Source organism: Lontra canadensis, unplaced genomic scaffold (genome assembly GCF_010015895.1).
Source record: "Lontra canadensis isolate GAN:19392208 unplaced genomic scaffold, GSC_riverotter_1.0 scaffold16, whole genome shotgun sequence".
Taxonomy (NCBI): Eukaryota; Metazoa; Chordata; class Mammalia; order Carnivora; family Mustelidae; genus Lontra; species Lontra canadensis.
In genome coordinates, this window is record NW_022631010.1 from 21,926,785 (window position 1) to 21,941,589 (window position 14,805).

The window sequence follows — 14,805 nt, forward strand, 5'->3', positions numbered from 1 at the left end:
ATCTGTTCTTCACCATGATGCCACATGGATTTGAGGAGGGCTTCCTCTTTTTTTTCCTCCTATTTATACTCCTATAAATCAACATATTTATTGAGTGCCTATTCTGCCTAGGAAAAGACATGATGGACTCCAGTGAGTCTATTAAGGAAGATTCTGGTGACATGGGCCTTGTTAGAAGCCACTGTAGGGTTTCCTTCCAAAGAGAGACCTCGGGGACACAAAAGAACATTTTTTCTAGTGGAAGATGTAGGTCAGCTTATACACTTTACCATATGGGAACAGTTTAGTAAGCACAAAATCTTTCAATTTTCCACATACACTGACTTGCTATTATATTTCATTTTTATGCTTTATTTCATGTAGCATATGCTTATTAAAGATGTATGGCTAAATTTGTAATTAAATTCATAATTCAGACTCTTCACTGATAGTGTTTATTTAAAAGAAAGTCTTTACAGCTTTAACTCCAGGAGAATCAAACAAGACTCAAGTTTCTGGCCTCAGGTAAACCTCTCCCTCGCCCGGTCAGCCTCCCCTGCTATCATCTTACACTTTCTAAAGCTGTGAAACAACTTCACTGCACATGTGTTAAACCTCCTAACTGAAATCTCTACCATCTGTTACCTTCTACATATTTCTACTTTCCTTATTTAGGTGTACGAGGGGTAAGTGGCTTGGTCTATAGCTTAATGAAAATAATTATTGGTTTCAAAGCTGTATAAGAAAAAAAAAAAACCCTCCAGGTGTGATTTTGGTGTGGTCATCTGTCTCAAGTCTCTATCTATGGTCACTAATAGCTAAGCAAAGGTAAAATAAAATTTTCTTTGGTAAAACTTAACTAACCTTTGGTTTTTATATTCTCATGAAACCTTATGGGAAACACTCAGAAACCACCGGATATTACCTGGTGGTAGAACACGAACCATGTGATAAATTCTACATTTCATCACTCTGAATTTGTACAGTAAGGACACAGTGAGAATTATTAGTTTATCAATACACATTAGGACAGGATTCATATATACCACTCATCCTTGAAAGCATTAGTCTTCCATCAAACCTAAGTCAAACTTGAAAGTTTTATTTATTGCTGTAGGAGAACTTTACATTCAACAAAATCCCACTAATTAAAAAAAAAAAAGTAAATTCACACACAAATAATATTTTTAGAAAAATAAAGATTTTTTAAAGTTTCAAAGTACTTTCAAAAACAAATAGTAACAAAACTGGCTAACAAAAAATAAGATAACAGAGACCTTTAGAAATCTAGTTTAATAACTGTAAAAAATTCACAGTTTGGATGTCAACTGTTCAAAATTCAACATGGTTAGACACAATGTTCTCTTAAGTGGAGAAGAAATGTACCTGGAAACCTTTCCAACACATTTCTACTTCCTAACAGTTAAGAATTCTTTAGGGACACCTCTCAGTGTATCCTCCATACACCTGCTTTGCCTGCCCCTGTGTTACCATGCCCACGATGAAGACAGAGGTTCCAGCCTATCTTGCCTCTCACCTTTTCTCAAATACCCATCTTGCCTTTCTGAATTGACTTTTTTGCTTTGAGAGATAATGGGAATACTGCCAGTAGGCTCTACCTTCTCAGGGCACTTACCACACAGCACTATACCCAACCTGTCCAAAATACTTCTCACACACACACAAACACACAAAGTACACAAAACCTATATGCACATGCACAGAAATATTCATATATGCATGTATAAATAAATGAATTTATGCATATAAACTCCATCTGCATTTCAGTCCTTGTTAGGCCCTCATTACCTTGTCCCTGGGTTGTTTCAACAATTCCCTCTCTGTGCTATTGCCCTCATTCCTTCCTGATTATAACCTACCCCATATAACTTGGTTTAAGCTTCTTTTATTTATTAATTTATTTATTTGACAGCCAGAGATCACAAGTAGGCAGAGAGGCAGGAAGAGAGAGAGGAGGAAGCAGGCTCCCTGCTGAGCAGAGAGACCGATGCGAAGCTCGATCCCAGGACCCTGGGATCATGACCTGAGCGAAGGCAGAGGCTTTAACCCACTGAGCCACCCAGGCGCCCCCAAAAGTATGCTGGTTTAAGCTTCTTAAAAGTGCTTTTTGACAATGTTGAGTGTTGTGCTCCAAGACGTTCAATGGCTCCCCATTAGTCATGAGATTAAAAACAATGCTGAATTGGGTTCCCTACAGTGCTGCCTAGATTCATGTCTGCACGTTATTTCCAGGCACATATTTAGAACTAATACAAACCACTCAGTCATTATTCCTTGAACATGGATGGCCTGAGAAGGTCTGTATCTCTGACATGTGAAATTCCAACCTGTTTCTTGTCCAACTATTTAAATCCTATCCATCCTAGAAAGTTCTGCTCAAAAAAAGTTCCAACTCCTCTGTGAGCTGTTTTCAAACTCAGCTAAAAAGGTATTCAACCCAGTGCAATCCTCTAAGGTGTGTACCAGTTATTTGGCTCTTTGCACAAGGTGATGGATACCATACCTACTCATGCGTACCATGATGTTACATATGTCCTCAGAACCCAACAGGTTGTTACAATGGTGAGGAAAAATACTGAACATGAAAAGATTATTTAACCTTTTGCTATATTTATGAAATAACAATGTGACCCTAATAATAAGTGCCTAAAAATAGATCAGATGATCCAAGAAGGCTCAATGGGAAAGGACGTAGAAGTCCTCTGGTCCAACCCACGCATTGGTCTTTTGTGCTCAGGCAAATGAAGCTTTTAAGTTAGTCTTCTAGAGTTCCTCCACTGGAACTCTATTTTAAAAAACTATTTCCAAATGAAGCTATTAAGTTAGCTATTAAGTTAGCCTTCTAGAGTTCCTCTACTGATACACATCAAGGCTATTATTTAATCCTCTAAACATCAATTAGACAGCTAAATTTATAAATATGCACTTTATCCTGGTAGCACTGAATCAAAATCCCATGAATTTAAACCTTGGTAACAATCACTTGCTATACAGAACAAGCACTTTAGAGATATATTAGAATTACTTCCTTGGACATGAGATAAAACAAGGTCCCTAATTTGCCATCTTAATTCTGCACTTTTCCTGAAAATGAATACTCGTTTATGTTTAGCCTTAAATATATTTATAAACTTATGTGTACTGAACACACAGTTCTAGTTATAAGTCTGAATTTTCAACAAAGAACAATTCTTTGTCTGAGAAAAAGGTGATGCAATTATTACATATCACTGCATGATACAGGCTGTCTGGGGTTATTAAAAGAGTCAGGTATGACCAATTTACAAGTATCACCCCTGCACCTTGCTTTCATAGCTCACTGCTGAGTCTTATGCTCACTGGGGGGTCTCTTGGGATCTTTTTACAAACGACTGTTTATTATTATATTATTCCATCATATACCTCATGAGAGGAGGTTGTAACATCCGTTAAGAAAATCATGAGCTATTTTGACTTCTAAGAACATTACTTTATATATGATGTTTAAAATTATGTTTTAACATTGGTGTAGTAAAAAGTTCACTAAAATATGAAGTCAAATGAAAGCAAAAGTTTCCTAAAACAAGTTAAATATTCTTGGCTACAAAACAAGTGGCTAAAATTAAAGGGGAAAAAAAGAAATGCTACAAGTGCATTTAGTGACTGAAATATGAACCACATTGATCATGTATCGCCAGCACCCAGCGTGGTACCTCGCAGAGTAGCCACTGTCTGAGCCAGGTTCTTACCTGCAGGCAACAGAATCCACCCTGTGGGGATGAAGATGAAAGGGATTTATATTGGGGCATGAGATGGCTTATGGAGTTTCTAGAAGTGTCGAGGAACCAAGCATGAACCCTCCACAGCCAGGAACAAGGTGGCAAGCAGACTCGTCCAGCCATCTTCCAGAGTGATTCCAGCAGAGATGCTGCTGCCTGCCCTGGTCACAGTAATGCAGGTTCCAGAGCAGAACCTCCTCATGACAGCTGCCGCCCACCACTCTCTATGCGTACTTTCCAGCACCGCCACCTCCGTGCCTCTGCTGGATGGGACCTGAGTGGATGTCGCCCCAGCTGCAAGGAGCTGGGACACATATAGTTCAGCTTTTTAGCTTCCATCATAGAGAAGGCACGGCGAGCCAGGTGAGGAATGGCTAGAAAGTGAGTCAGTGGCAGGAGACACACAAAAAATGTTTATGAATCACAAGTGGGTTAAATAAACATTTTAGTGAAGTCTGACCTACAGCATGGAGAGTGGATATTTCTCCACATGTTCTGATATTCCACAATGCCTAATTCTATCTTTTAGTCAAACCATTATGTCAAAAGTAAGCAAATATATGGGGAAAGAAAAGCATTAACATCTTAACATATCAGAAAATAAAATACACCCAGTTACTAAAGCTGCTATTCTTTTCCTCATACTCTTCAGTATCATTACAAGGGCTCACTTTACTGAGGGCTGGTGCGTCCAGGCTCTGAGTTGAGTGCATTACATATTTTACCTTCTCAAAGTCTTCAAACAACTACTGGAGGTAAGAACCCTAATTTCCTGCATTTTACATATAAGGGGAGGAAGTCATAGTGAGGTCAAATGACTTGGCTAATAAGAGGAACAGCCAAGACTGGAGCGCAGACAGGCTGTCTTAAAGCCCATGCACTTAACTATTACACTTTTTAATCATACTGCATTACACTTAGTCCACGACTTTATACTGTTATGATTCAAATTTGTCATTTACCGGTTACCTCCAGGCTGAACAACATATATTTCTCTACCTGAGAGAGGCCTCATGCTTTTTTGCTGTGTTACAAAATTACGGATGAAAATGACAAAGACTTTTATTTCCCAAAGTTTCTAGATGCAAATTTCCAACAATAATTTTATATTAATGTAAGCTTTGCCTTTAAAAGAGACTTTAACTTTGATGTGTAACAAACTGCATTAAGACATTAAATCTGTAAGTCATTGTTAAAAAACAGTTCACTTACTTTAAGCAAAGAAAACGATCCAGTCTTTGATATATGTTCTTAAAAACATGAAAATAAAATTCCTTTCCTCAACTGTCCTTTTCCATTTCACACATATTGATCTTTCCATATGTTTTAAATAATGATGAAATTAATAGGAACTGTTTTCAATAAACCCAAATCACGGTGCTTTTCAAGTCCAAATATTTTGGGGAAGACTGAGGTGAAAAAGCTGCCTAAGCATTAGGAAAAATTAAGAACAACCAGGAACAGCTTTAGAAGGGCAGCTGAAAGATGGTGAGGAGCTGGGAGGGCACCTATGGAAAGCTATCTGGGGCTAGAGGTGGGAGGGCACTCCAGTCAGGAGGGGTTTGAGAAGAGGGGGCCAAGGCTTGAGCCCAGGTCAAACAAGATGGAAAGAGAAACAGAATCAAGGACTGGACTGCTTGACCAGCCTGTTGGCTATGGATCAAGGGGAAAGATATACCCTGTTGGAATAAGCCAAGCCTTGCTTGTAAATTCTATCAGCCTTTTTAATATGTGGCATTGGGCAAAAGTTCTCAATATTTTTTGAACCTTTGCTATTTAAACAATGGGTCATGATATTAATCTAAGCGAATTGCAGAGACGAATCAGTAGGACAACGTCACGCAGGTGCCAGTACAGAATCCGGCACTGTGTGTGTGTGTGTGGGTGCTAGGGAATTGAAGACCCTCTGTCCTGCCCTCACCAGCCAACGAGACACGAAGCAGCTGGGCAGAGTGGAAGCTAACTGGAAGACCCTTCATAGGCAGGCTGGGCAGTCAGTTCCTCAAGTCACCCCAAATTTTATTCATAATGTAGAGTTATTTTGAAAGTCCTTATGATCCTACATATTTTCTAAACAAGTAACAGTATCAATATTTTTTAAAATAATTCAGAATGTAGGAGAAGTTTACAGTTATTTCAAAGTATTTTCTCAATTATGCTAATAAACCATAAACTCAAACTGCATCGGTACCTGGGAAAATACTAGTTGATAAAGTCATTATTTTAGATAGTAAATTATTCAGTTATTAGGATAGATAAACCTGGCCCAATTAAAAACAGTTGGCTTGGAATGTGCTACATTTTGGCGTTCAGTCTATGTATCATTATTATATTTTTAAATACAGAACGGTCTACATTTGTTTACATAATGAATTGGCTACCATATTAAATGAAACCATGGTTTCATCTGATTGTATCACAGAACAGTCTGTGAGACATCTATTTTACAAATAGTTTTTTTTTTTAATGTCTTCAATTACTAGAAGTGCCCTTACATACGAGAAAAAGATTTTTAACATCTTAAAGCTTATTTCCAATTCAACACTTTATTAGCCACTACTGACATAATTTCGATACTCTCATATTTAGGAAAGCATTTGCAAAATGACTAAGCCACACCATCAGGCTCACAGGGCTCTGGGCCTTGCCTCCCTTTTAAAGGCCAAGAGAGGCGAGGGAGCCACACGGTGAGAGTTGTGCAGACAAGTGTTCCACCTAACGGTAAAAGGAGGAAATTCACCTTGAATTTTATTTGTAAGACAAAACTAATAAATGTTAGACCATTTTAAATTATTTGCTATTACTTATTTTACTAAGAAACAAGGAAAATTTTTATAAGGGTCTCCCTGCAGGAAAAAAGGCTTTTAGGGGCAGGCTAGTGACTCTTTGAGAGCTTTCACAATTAGGAAACAAGCCCTGAGATGGTACTAGTCACAGGTGCACAGTTGGCTAATAAAAAATTGAATTTAACTGATTTAACTGTATTCTCTACTGTAAGTGCTTTCTTGTATTTTTATAATTAATATAATATCTGCTTCCAGAAGTACATATAAGTTCTGGAAAAACCACCATGATCCATTTAGGCATGTGGACCAAAAGTTAAACTAATTATCAGAGACATTTCTTACTTAAATGAGAAAAGTTTCTTTCATTAGAAGATATTCTGTATAATTTTATTCTGGAAAAGAAATAAGGCTTATTTAGAGTAATTCTGTTTGGCAGACAGGGATTCTAAAACATATACCAATAACTGTTAAGTTTACATCAGAACAGCCAGTTCTATTTAACACACATAAAAATTCAAGTGTCTAATGGCTAGACAATAGGCTGATTATAAAACAGAGATTTACATCCCAGTTTTGTCTTAGGAGTCTGGATATTGGGATCACTGCTAGCAATGGGCCAACACTTAAGATTTACGTACTTTGCAATGAACTATAAAAGCTCAAATTTAACCAAAACATGGCATATATTAAAATAATTTTAAAATGAAAATAATTTTAAGTATAAAAATCTGAAAACTTCCTTTTTCTACACTATAAAATCATATTTTTTGAAATTATGTTTTGGGTTCTCAAACTCTATTTCACCTCATGTTATCGTTTCATTTCCACTCCAACAGCCTTTAAAATAGAAAGATGATTTTATTTTATTTTTATTTTTATTTTTTGAAAGATGATTTTAAATTCCCATCTATTTATGTCACTTTCTAGAAAACTTATTCTAGGAATACTAAGTGTTTGCTGCTGACTTCTAATTTGTTTTCATTGAATGAGAAAATTCTACAGTTGATTATTTCCAACTAAATTTATTTCCCTGCAAAATCTTAGCAAAATACTTCTTTAAAGTACTATGTTAACTAAACCTTTGTCTCTTCTGTCACTGAGGGATTTCGTTATGATCTGTGAGAGTTCATTCTCTTCCCTATTTATATCCCTCGATCTTCCACACACCCTGTTACATCATTCTGTGAAAGACGATTCCACCTGCAATGATGGCTACAAATATCTTAGCAAAGAGTACAAACATTTCTGCTTTCACATCTCTATTTCTGCATTTTTTTAGGAAATAAATGAGACTGTGGGTCCAAGTCCAGTCTATTATACAGAATGTCCTCTATGCACTGCTGGCATCAGAGCAAATATGACAAAGACAACTCAGTAGGACAGTATGGTTATTACTTCAGATAAAAGCTCCATGATGAAAGCTCATCATCGTATATCAGGGGATGTATCCGAGAGTTTGAAATAGGGCTGAAGGGTCTAGAAGCTTCAAGAAGCACATTGTGAAGCAATAGAGAAAAACTAGGTATTCTGGAGAATGACCTCTTACATGTATCTCAAGGGTATCAAAAAGGTGTGTCTGTATTATACATTCAGAGAATAAAACAAATACAGAAAGGATGACATCTTGGTAGTTCATGAATGATTCAAGGTCACTGGTAAGTAGGTACAATTTCAAGGGTAAATTCTGAAACATTCTCCATCCCTCTAATAGGTCAAAAAGACCTAGTAACAACATGAAATGCTTTGAAATTTCTTGAATCTTTCCTATTCCTTTCCATTCCCAGTGCTAACATCTTAATTCGCATCATTTTAAAGTTTAATCACGTCCTAATTAATCTGTCTCCAGGCCCAACCGCCCACTCTATCCTATCACCGTCACATTTTCAAATTCATCTTTCAAACTGAGTCCAGAATAATCTCTGTGAAATACAAACCAATCTTACCACTTCCTGGCTTGATATTCATACAGCAAATCAGGACTGAGTTCCTATTCCCCTCCCTGCCCTCTGCCCAGAGGCAGGGCTCTTCCCAACGGAGACAGGCCAGGGACTGGCCACATCCTACCCTGCACACCCACGATCTACAAGGATGGGCTGTCACTAGTAGCTCCATTGACCTTTCTGTTTCCTTTTTAACCCCTCTTCCGAAGAAATTAAGATAACTCCTCATCTAGAAATGTCAGGACCCCTAATGTATGAGTGTGGTCTTGTAAAAAAACACCCTGATTACTAAAACAATACTTTTCAAACATTTTTAAGTGACCAGAATAATTTTCTTGGAACAATATCTACTGCAGAACCCCAACACCATTTTTGAATTTGACAACGTAGGCTGAGGCTAGCTCATCTAGCACTATGTAAGCCACAGAATAAAGTTCAAATTCGGTTGGCACAATGCAAGGTCAGTGGAGAGAAGAAGCAGGGATGTGATGAAAGGTGATTTACAATTTTGAAAGATCAATGTGGTTGCTGTGTGTAGATAAGCTGAAACTACTGAGAATTTTTGTGTTTGATGTATTTTCATGAACCCTAATTTAACCTGCAAAAAGTCATATGCACTTTCCACCTTGTGGGCTACCATGATAGGAGAGTCACAGAATACCTGATCCTCGCTGGTTAATCCCAGGTGCATCACAAGGTAAAAATGCACCAGGAAGTCCGAGTTTGGCAGAACGTCCTGGCGTCTGGTCATCATGGCACAGATCAGTCTGTAGGCTTGCAGTTTCCCTTCCTTATATTCATTTGGCAACGTCGTCGCCTGCCAAGGAGATGAGGTTTAAATATTTAATTAACTCCAGATGCAGAGCATTTCAACATTTCATTTACTTCTTAGTATTCCATAAGAGTTGTTTATGGAGATGAGGGATGCAGGGGCTTTAGTAAGATCCAGTTTGTCTTCAAAACGTGCAGTCTTGGGCAATTACATTTTTTAAACTCAATTTCAGAAAGGAAGAGGAAATTGCAATAAAGGAATAAACACACATCCACTTGCCTTAAATAGCCATGATGCAAACATTCTGAGTGGTGGGATCAGGACTGGTGGAGATGGAGAAGACTGGTTATCCAGGCTTATTGCCAGATTATCCCGTATCTAAGTCACAGAGAGGAGAATTTTAGTAAAGGCCATGCTTAGCTTATCCCCAAAATATTTCAATGTTGTGCAGCCAAATGTAGCCAATGTTCCATAGCCAAAGAGCTGCTTCTCACTAAATTTTTGTACACTGAGTAAAAACCTACAACATTTACAATTTTTTCTTTTACTGAGATCTACTGTCATTTTGAATTGTGTTCCACTTACTGGACATGGTTTTAGATTTAATACAAAACTAGGGCTTTGTTTTCCCTTGAGTGTGAATGCTGGGGGAGGTCCTGAACTCTACATGGTAAGGAATGGCTTAACAAATTATACTGCATAAATATAAATCATTTTTGAAAAACAAAAGTAAAAAACAAAAAACTTAACCTAGGAAAATCATACCTTATAAACAAAAACCAGAATGAAAACTGTATGTATTCTAAAATTCTACCTTTGTAAAAATGTATTTACCCACAGAATAAGACAATATATTTATACTGGATATCTCTGTGGGATGATGATGTTAATTTTCTTCTTACATTTTTCTATATTTTTCAAATTTTGTACAATAAAAACAGTATCTCTTTTATAAAAAAATAAACCACTCAGCACCCTACCTTTTAATGTCCTATAGTAATATTCTCTATATGCATTAAATAACTCTTCTGCATTTATAAAATGCCCAAACTGTAAGTTCTTTATTATTTATTCTTTGCCAATCAAACATACTCTGTCTACACACCTGATCTGTGTTCCAGAATACATCAACTGCAACACAGTTTTTATGTTACATGATAAATCAGTTTCTCCCATTAGAATAAAAGTTAATGGAGCAGGACATACCTTTGCTAGTTTGTACCAGAGCTCATAGAGATACCCAAACACTTTGGCGTGAATCTTGGGTGACTGGATATTGTTCACGTCCCCGAGGATTCCCAAGATTCTTCGCCATAATACAGCAGCAGAGTCTGGGTGCCAACCAGTGAGGTTCCCTCCAGCAATTATACTACAGTCATCGGCAAGGCACTCACTGCTATCTACAGAGAAAAACACGTCTGCAAACACAATCTTGATTTCATCACTACAGCTTTTTCTCTTTAATGCAAATTAGTCATGCTTGACAATTTATGTATTCAGAGTAAAATAATGCAGATGAAAAGTGTCAAATCGCTGACGATTTGAAAGGATAGAAAAGCTTAATCAATGAAGAAAGGTCAAATGAGTTTGATTCTTCAAACTAAAAGGGTAACAGCCTAGATATGATAAAACAGTTTCTGGAGATCCTGGGAAGGATTTCATAAAGCAGGGGAGGGATGGGAATGAAAACCTTGAGGAGGATGGATAGGGAAAAAGGCCATGAAAAATAGGTGACCAGGAAAGGCCTCATTGCTGGGGTGACAACTGTGGTGGCTGTTATTAACTCAGGTTTACTGGGGTGTAATTTGCTTGCAACAAATTTTATCCTTTTCACATTCAAGTTTTCAGAAGTGTACACAATCACATAACTGTTACCACAAACTGCCATGAAAATTGATACAAGAAATAACTTCATCACCCCAGATGTGCCCCCTTTATAGTGAGTCCCCTCCCCCACATTCTTCGCCCCTTGCAACCACTGCTGTTTCCTGTCCCTACAGTTTTGCCTTTTTCAGAATGTCATATAAGTGGAATCCTACAGTATATATCCTTTTATTCTGGGTGCCGTCACATAGCTTAATGCACCTGAGATCCATCCATGTGGTGGTTTCTTCTTATTGCAGATGAATATTCCATTTTATGGATGTATCCTACTTTGATTATCCATTCACCTGCTGAAGAATGTTTGGATAGTTTTCTCTTTTTAATGATTATAAATAAGGTTACCATAAACATTTGTTTACAGGATTTTATGTGAACGTATGTTTATAATTCTCTTTTTAAAGACCAAAATCACAAAAATGGCAGACAGTATCTCTTTGATATTTCTTCCTTTAAGCGGGCCATGTCTTAGGGATGACTGAGAAAGGGCATGCCCCTACATATATCGAAGTGTTTGTTCCCTTACAGCCCACAGTTTGGTTGGGTATAGAATTCTGTGACGGAAGTTCTTTGCTCCATTTTTATAGTCTTCTTTGTGATTTTAAAGTCAGCAGCATTCTGATGCTTGAAATTATTTCATGAAAAATTATTAACTCTGCAAAATTTTAGTATCCTTTTTTTGTACCTAGTGTTCAGAAGCCTCGAGAAGTGCCCTGGTATCTATTTCCAGCCACTGTATTTGCCAGTTCGTTGGTGCTTTCAACTATAATACTCATGTGTTGTACTGACTTCCACTGACTTGATTTTATTTCTGCAGCCGTATTTTTAATATCCAAAAGCTCTTTCTTGTTTTCTGTTCATTTTTATACTCTTTATCCTTGTTTCATGGATGCAATATATTCTTACTTCTCTAAAGATATTAATAGCTTTTTAAAATTTTATTTCTTCCCATATTCCTTTTCTTGTTTTATTCTAAATCTTAAAAAATTTTAGTGTTATATTAATTTCAGGGGTACAATATAACAATTCAATAATTCTATACATGACTCAGTGCTCATCAAGCTTAAGTGCACTCTGAATTCCTTTGGCTGAGGAATGGATGAAACGGACTCTCCTCCCCTTTTTTCCAGACTTCTTTTAAGATCTGCTCCACCCTACTTCATCCCATATTCTTATATTTTTCTCATATTTTTCATATTAAACATCCTCTTCAAATGGCTGGGGATCCTCGGCTATCTGTTCCTATTTAAGAATGGGCCACAAAGAGCTGACTGGAAGTATAGCGCACAAGTATGATCTTTGCTGAGTTTCACCATGTTCTCAGAGAACCTCAGACATACATATCTTTAGGGTTGTTTTTTTTTTTTCCTGAACTCAAATTTTAGGAAAAAGACTCTACTGCTCAGAGTATGCAAACTCTTATTTAGTTCCTTGGTTTTCAAGATAGCACCTCTACACCCAGCTTAGTATTGGTGACTCTAGGAGAGAAACCTCCCAATTTATTTGCTTTCCTTCTGGGATTAAATTCTAACTATTTCTTAAACAGACTTACAGTCTTCCTGGTTTTAACCCCACCATTACCTCCTACTTCTATAACTATCTCTTATGGGCAATTTTCTAACCCTTTTAGGGAACCTGCAATAGCTGTAGTCAGGCTGCTTCTTGGCCTTTCCTAGTACTGACACAGGATTTGGTATTTTCAGGTCTGCTGATGCCTTGGTCACATCGGTCACTATGTATTTTTTCCTGCCATCCTTGTCCTTGTGGATTTATGTCTAACTTAACATGTCTAATTTAACATCCCCTGCTGCTAACACCCTTATAATACATCTGCTATAATTAATGAACCAATGTTGAAACATTGTTATGTAAAGTCCATACTTTATTTAGATCTCTTTAGTTTTTTACCTAATGTCTTTTTTTCCCCCCTGTTCCAAGATTCCATCCAGGATACCACACTACATTTAATTGTCATGTTTTCTTCATGTCCTCTGGGCTGAGTCCTCGTTTTTGATGACCTTCATTGTTTTGAGGACAACTGATCAGGTATTTCGTAGAATGTTCTTCACTTGGGATTTGTCATCTTGTCTTTCTCAATGATGGGCTTTTTTTTTTTTTTTCCCTGCATCATCATCATTATTTGCTTTTGCATTTCTGAAGCAAACTTCTCTTAGTTCTGATGTATGTATGATGTTTTCCCAATATTCTTAGACTTCATTTGCTAAAACTTTATTTAGGACTTTTGTTGATATGCTTTTAAGTGAGATGGATTCAGGCACCTGGGTGGCTCAGTTAGTTAAGCAACTGCCTTCGGTTCAGGTCACGATCCTGGAGTCCTGGGATCGAGTCCTGCATTAGGCACCCAGCTCCACGGGGAGTCTGTTTCTCCCTCTGACCTTCTCCCCTCTCATGACCTCTCTCACTGTCTCTCTCTCAAATAAATAAGTAAAATCTCTTTTTAAAAAAAGTGAGATGGATTCGTTTTCTTTCTCAATACTGACGTTGTCTGGTTTTGTTGTCAAGGTATCACAAGGTAAATAACAGAATTTAGGGAGCTTTCTTTCTAATATCTAGAACAGGAAAAGATAGTTTCTCTTCTATTTGAAGCTTCAGTAAACACAGAATTGTCCTTTATTTTTATAAATCTTTTCAAATTAACCTACTGTATTATTTTTAAAAACATTATTTATAGATCTCTTTCCTTTTCACCCTCATTATTTTTTCCTTGATTAATCTTGCCTACTTGTGTATTTTATTAATGCTTTTGATTGTCTTTGCTTTCTAGTGTATATGGGCACGCTCTTAGCTTTATTAGTTCCTTTTTTATTAACTTCTATATATTATTACTCTGCCATTCTTTTCCTAATTTTTTGAATAGGACACACAGATGAATAATTTTCTCCTCTCATTTACACACCTAAGGCCATCAATATTCCTCCATATAAGTCTTCAACTACAATCTAGAGATACTGGTATGTAGCCTCCACTGTAGTTCAGTTTGAAATATTTTCTAATTCACAACTTAATTTCTTTTTGGATTTAAGTGCAGTTTTAAATTTCTTAATGTATTTTCTTTTATCTTTTTGTTCTTATTTCATCATATTCACAGGATGTGGTATAGTTTCAAAGCATGGACATGTGTTGAGACTTAATCATCTAATTGGTCACTTTCTGTAAATGTTCCACATGCTTTTAAAAATTACACATTTTTTATTTAATTTCAATGTTTTTTTTATATATCCATTCAATCAGGATTAATTGTATCATGTACTTCTCTATTCCAATGTTTCCTTCAATTAATGAGAACTCATTAAAATTTCCTACTATCATTATGGTTTTATCAGTAGTTCCTTGTAATTCTCTCAAATTTTGCTTCATGCATCTGGAGGCTATGAAGTTCATATAAATTCAGAATTACTGTTCTAATAAGTTATTTCTGCTTTAAAGTTTATGTGACTGACATACATACAGTTGGCTCAGCAGTCTGCCTTTCTTCCTTGTTACCCATATATTTGTTTACTTACTTAGGATCTTCCTGTACGTCATGTATTAGGGTTACCTCTCATAAACATCATATGGCAGGACTTTATTTCTTCAATCTAACCCAAGAGCTTCCAATTTTAACTGTAAGTTTCCATGGCTTGTATTTATTGTAGTTGCCGACTTAT

The 14,805-nt window shown here is 36.7% G+C and overlaps 1 protein-coding gene across 9 annotated transcripts in view; it reads right to left on the reverse strand.

Annotated features, from left to right (window-relative positions):
- Nucleotides 1–14,805, reverse strand: part of RALGAPA2 (Ral GTPase activating protein catalytic subunit alpha 2) — a 311,877-nt gene that overhangs the window by 156,599 nt on the left and 140,473 nt on the right. For all 9 annotated transcript variants that reach the window (XM_032859300.1, XM_032859299.1, XM_032859298.1 and 6 more), the window contains 3 exons: nt 10,463–10,656; nt 9,536–9,634; nt 9,146–9,301 (listed from right to left, as the gene is read on the reverse strand). In XM_032859300.1, coding sequence (XP_032715191.1) covers nt 9,146–9,301; nt 9,536–9,634; nt 10,463–10,656 — 449 coding nt within the window. The remainder of the gene's footprint in view (nt 1–9,145; nt 9,302–9,535; nt 9,635–10,462; nt 10,657–14,805) is intronic.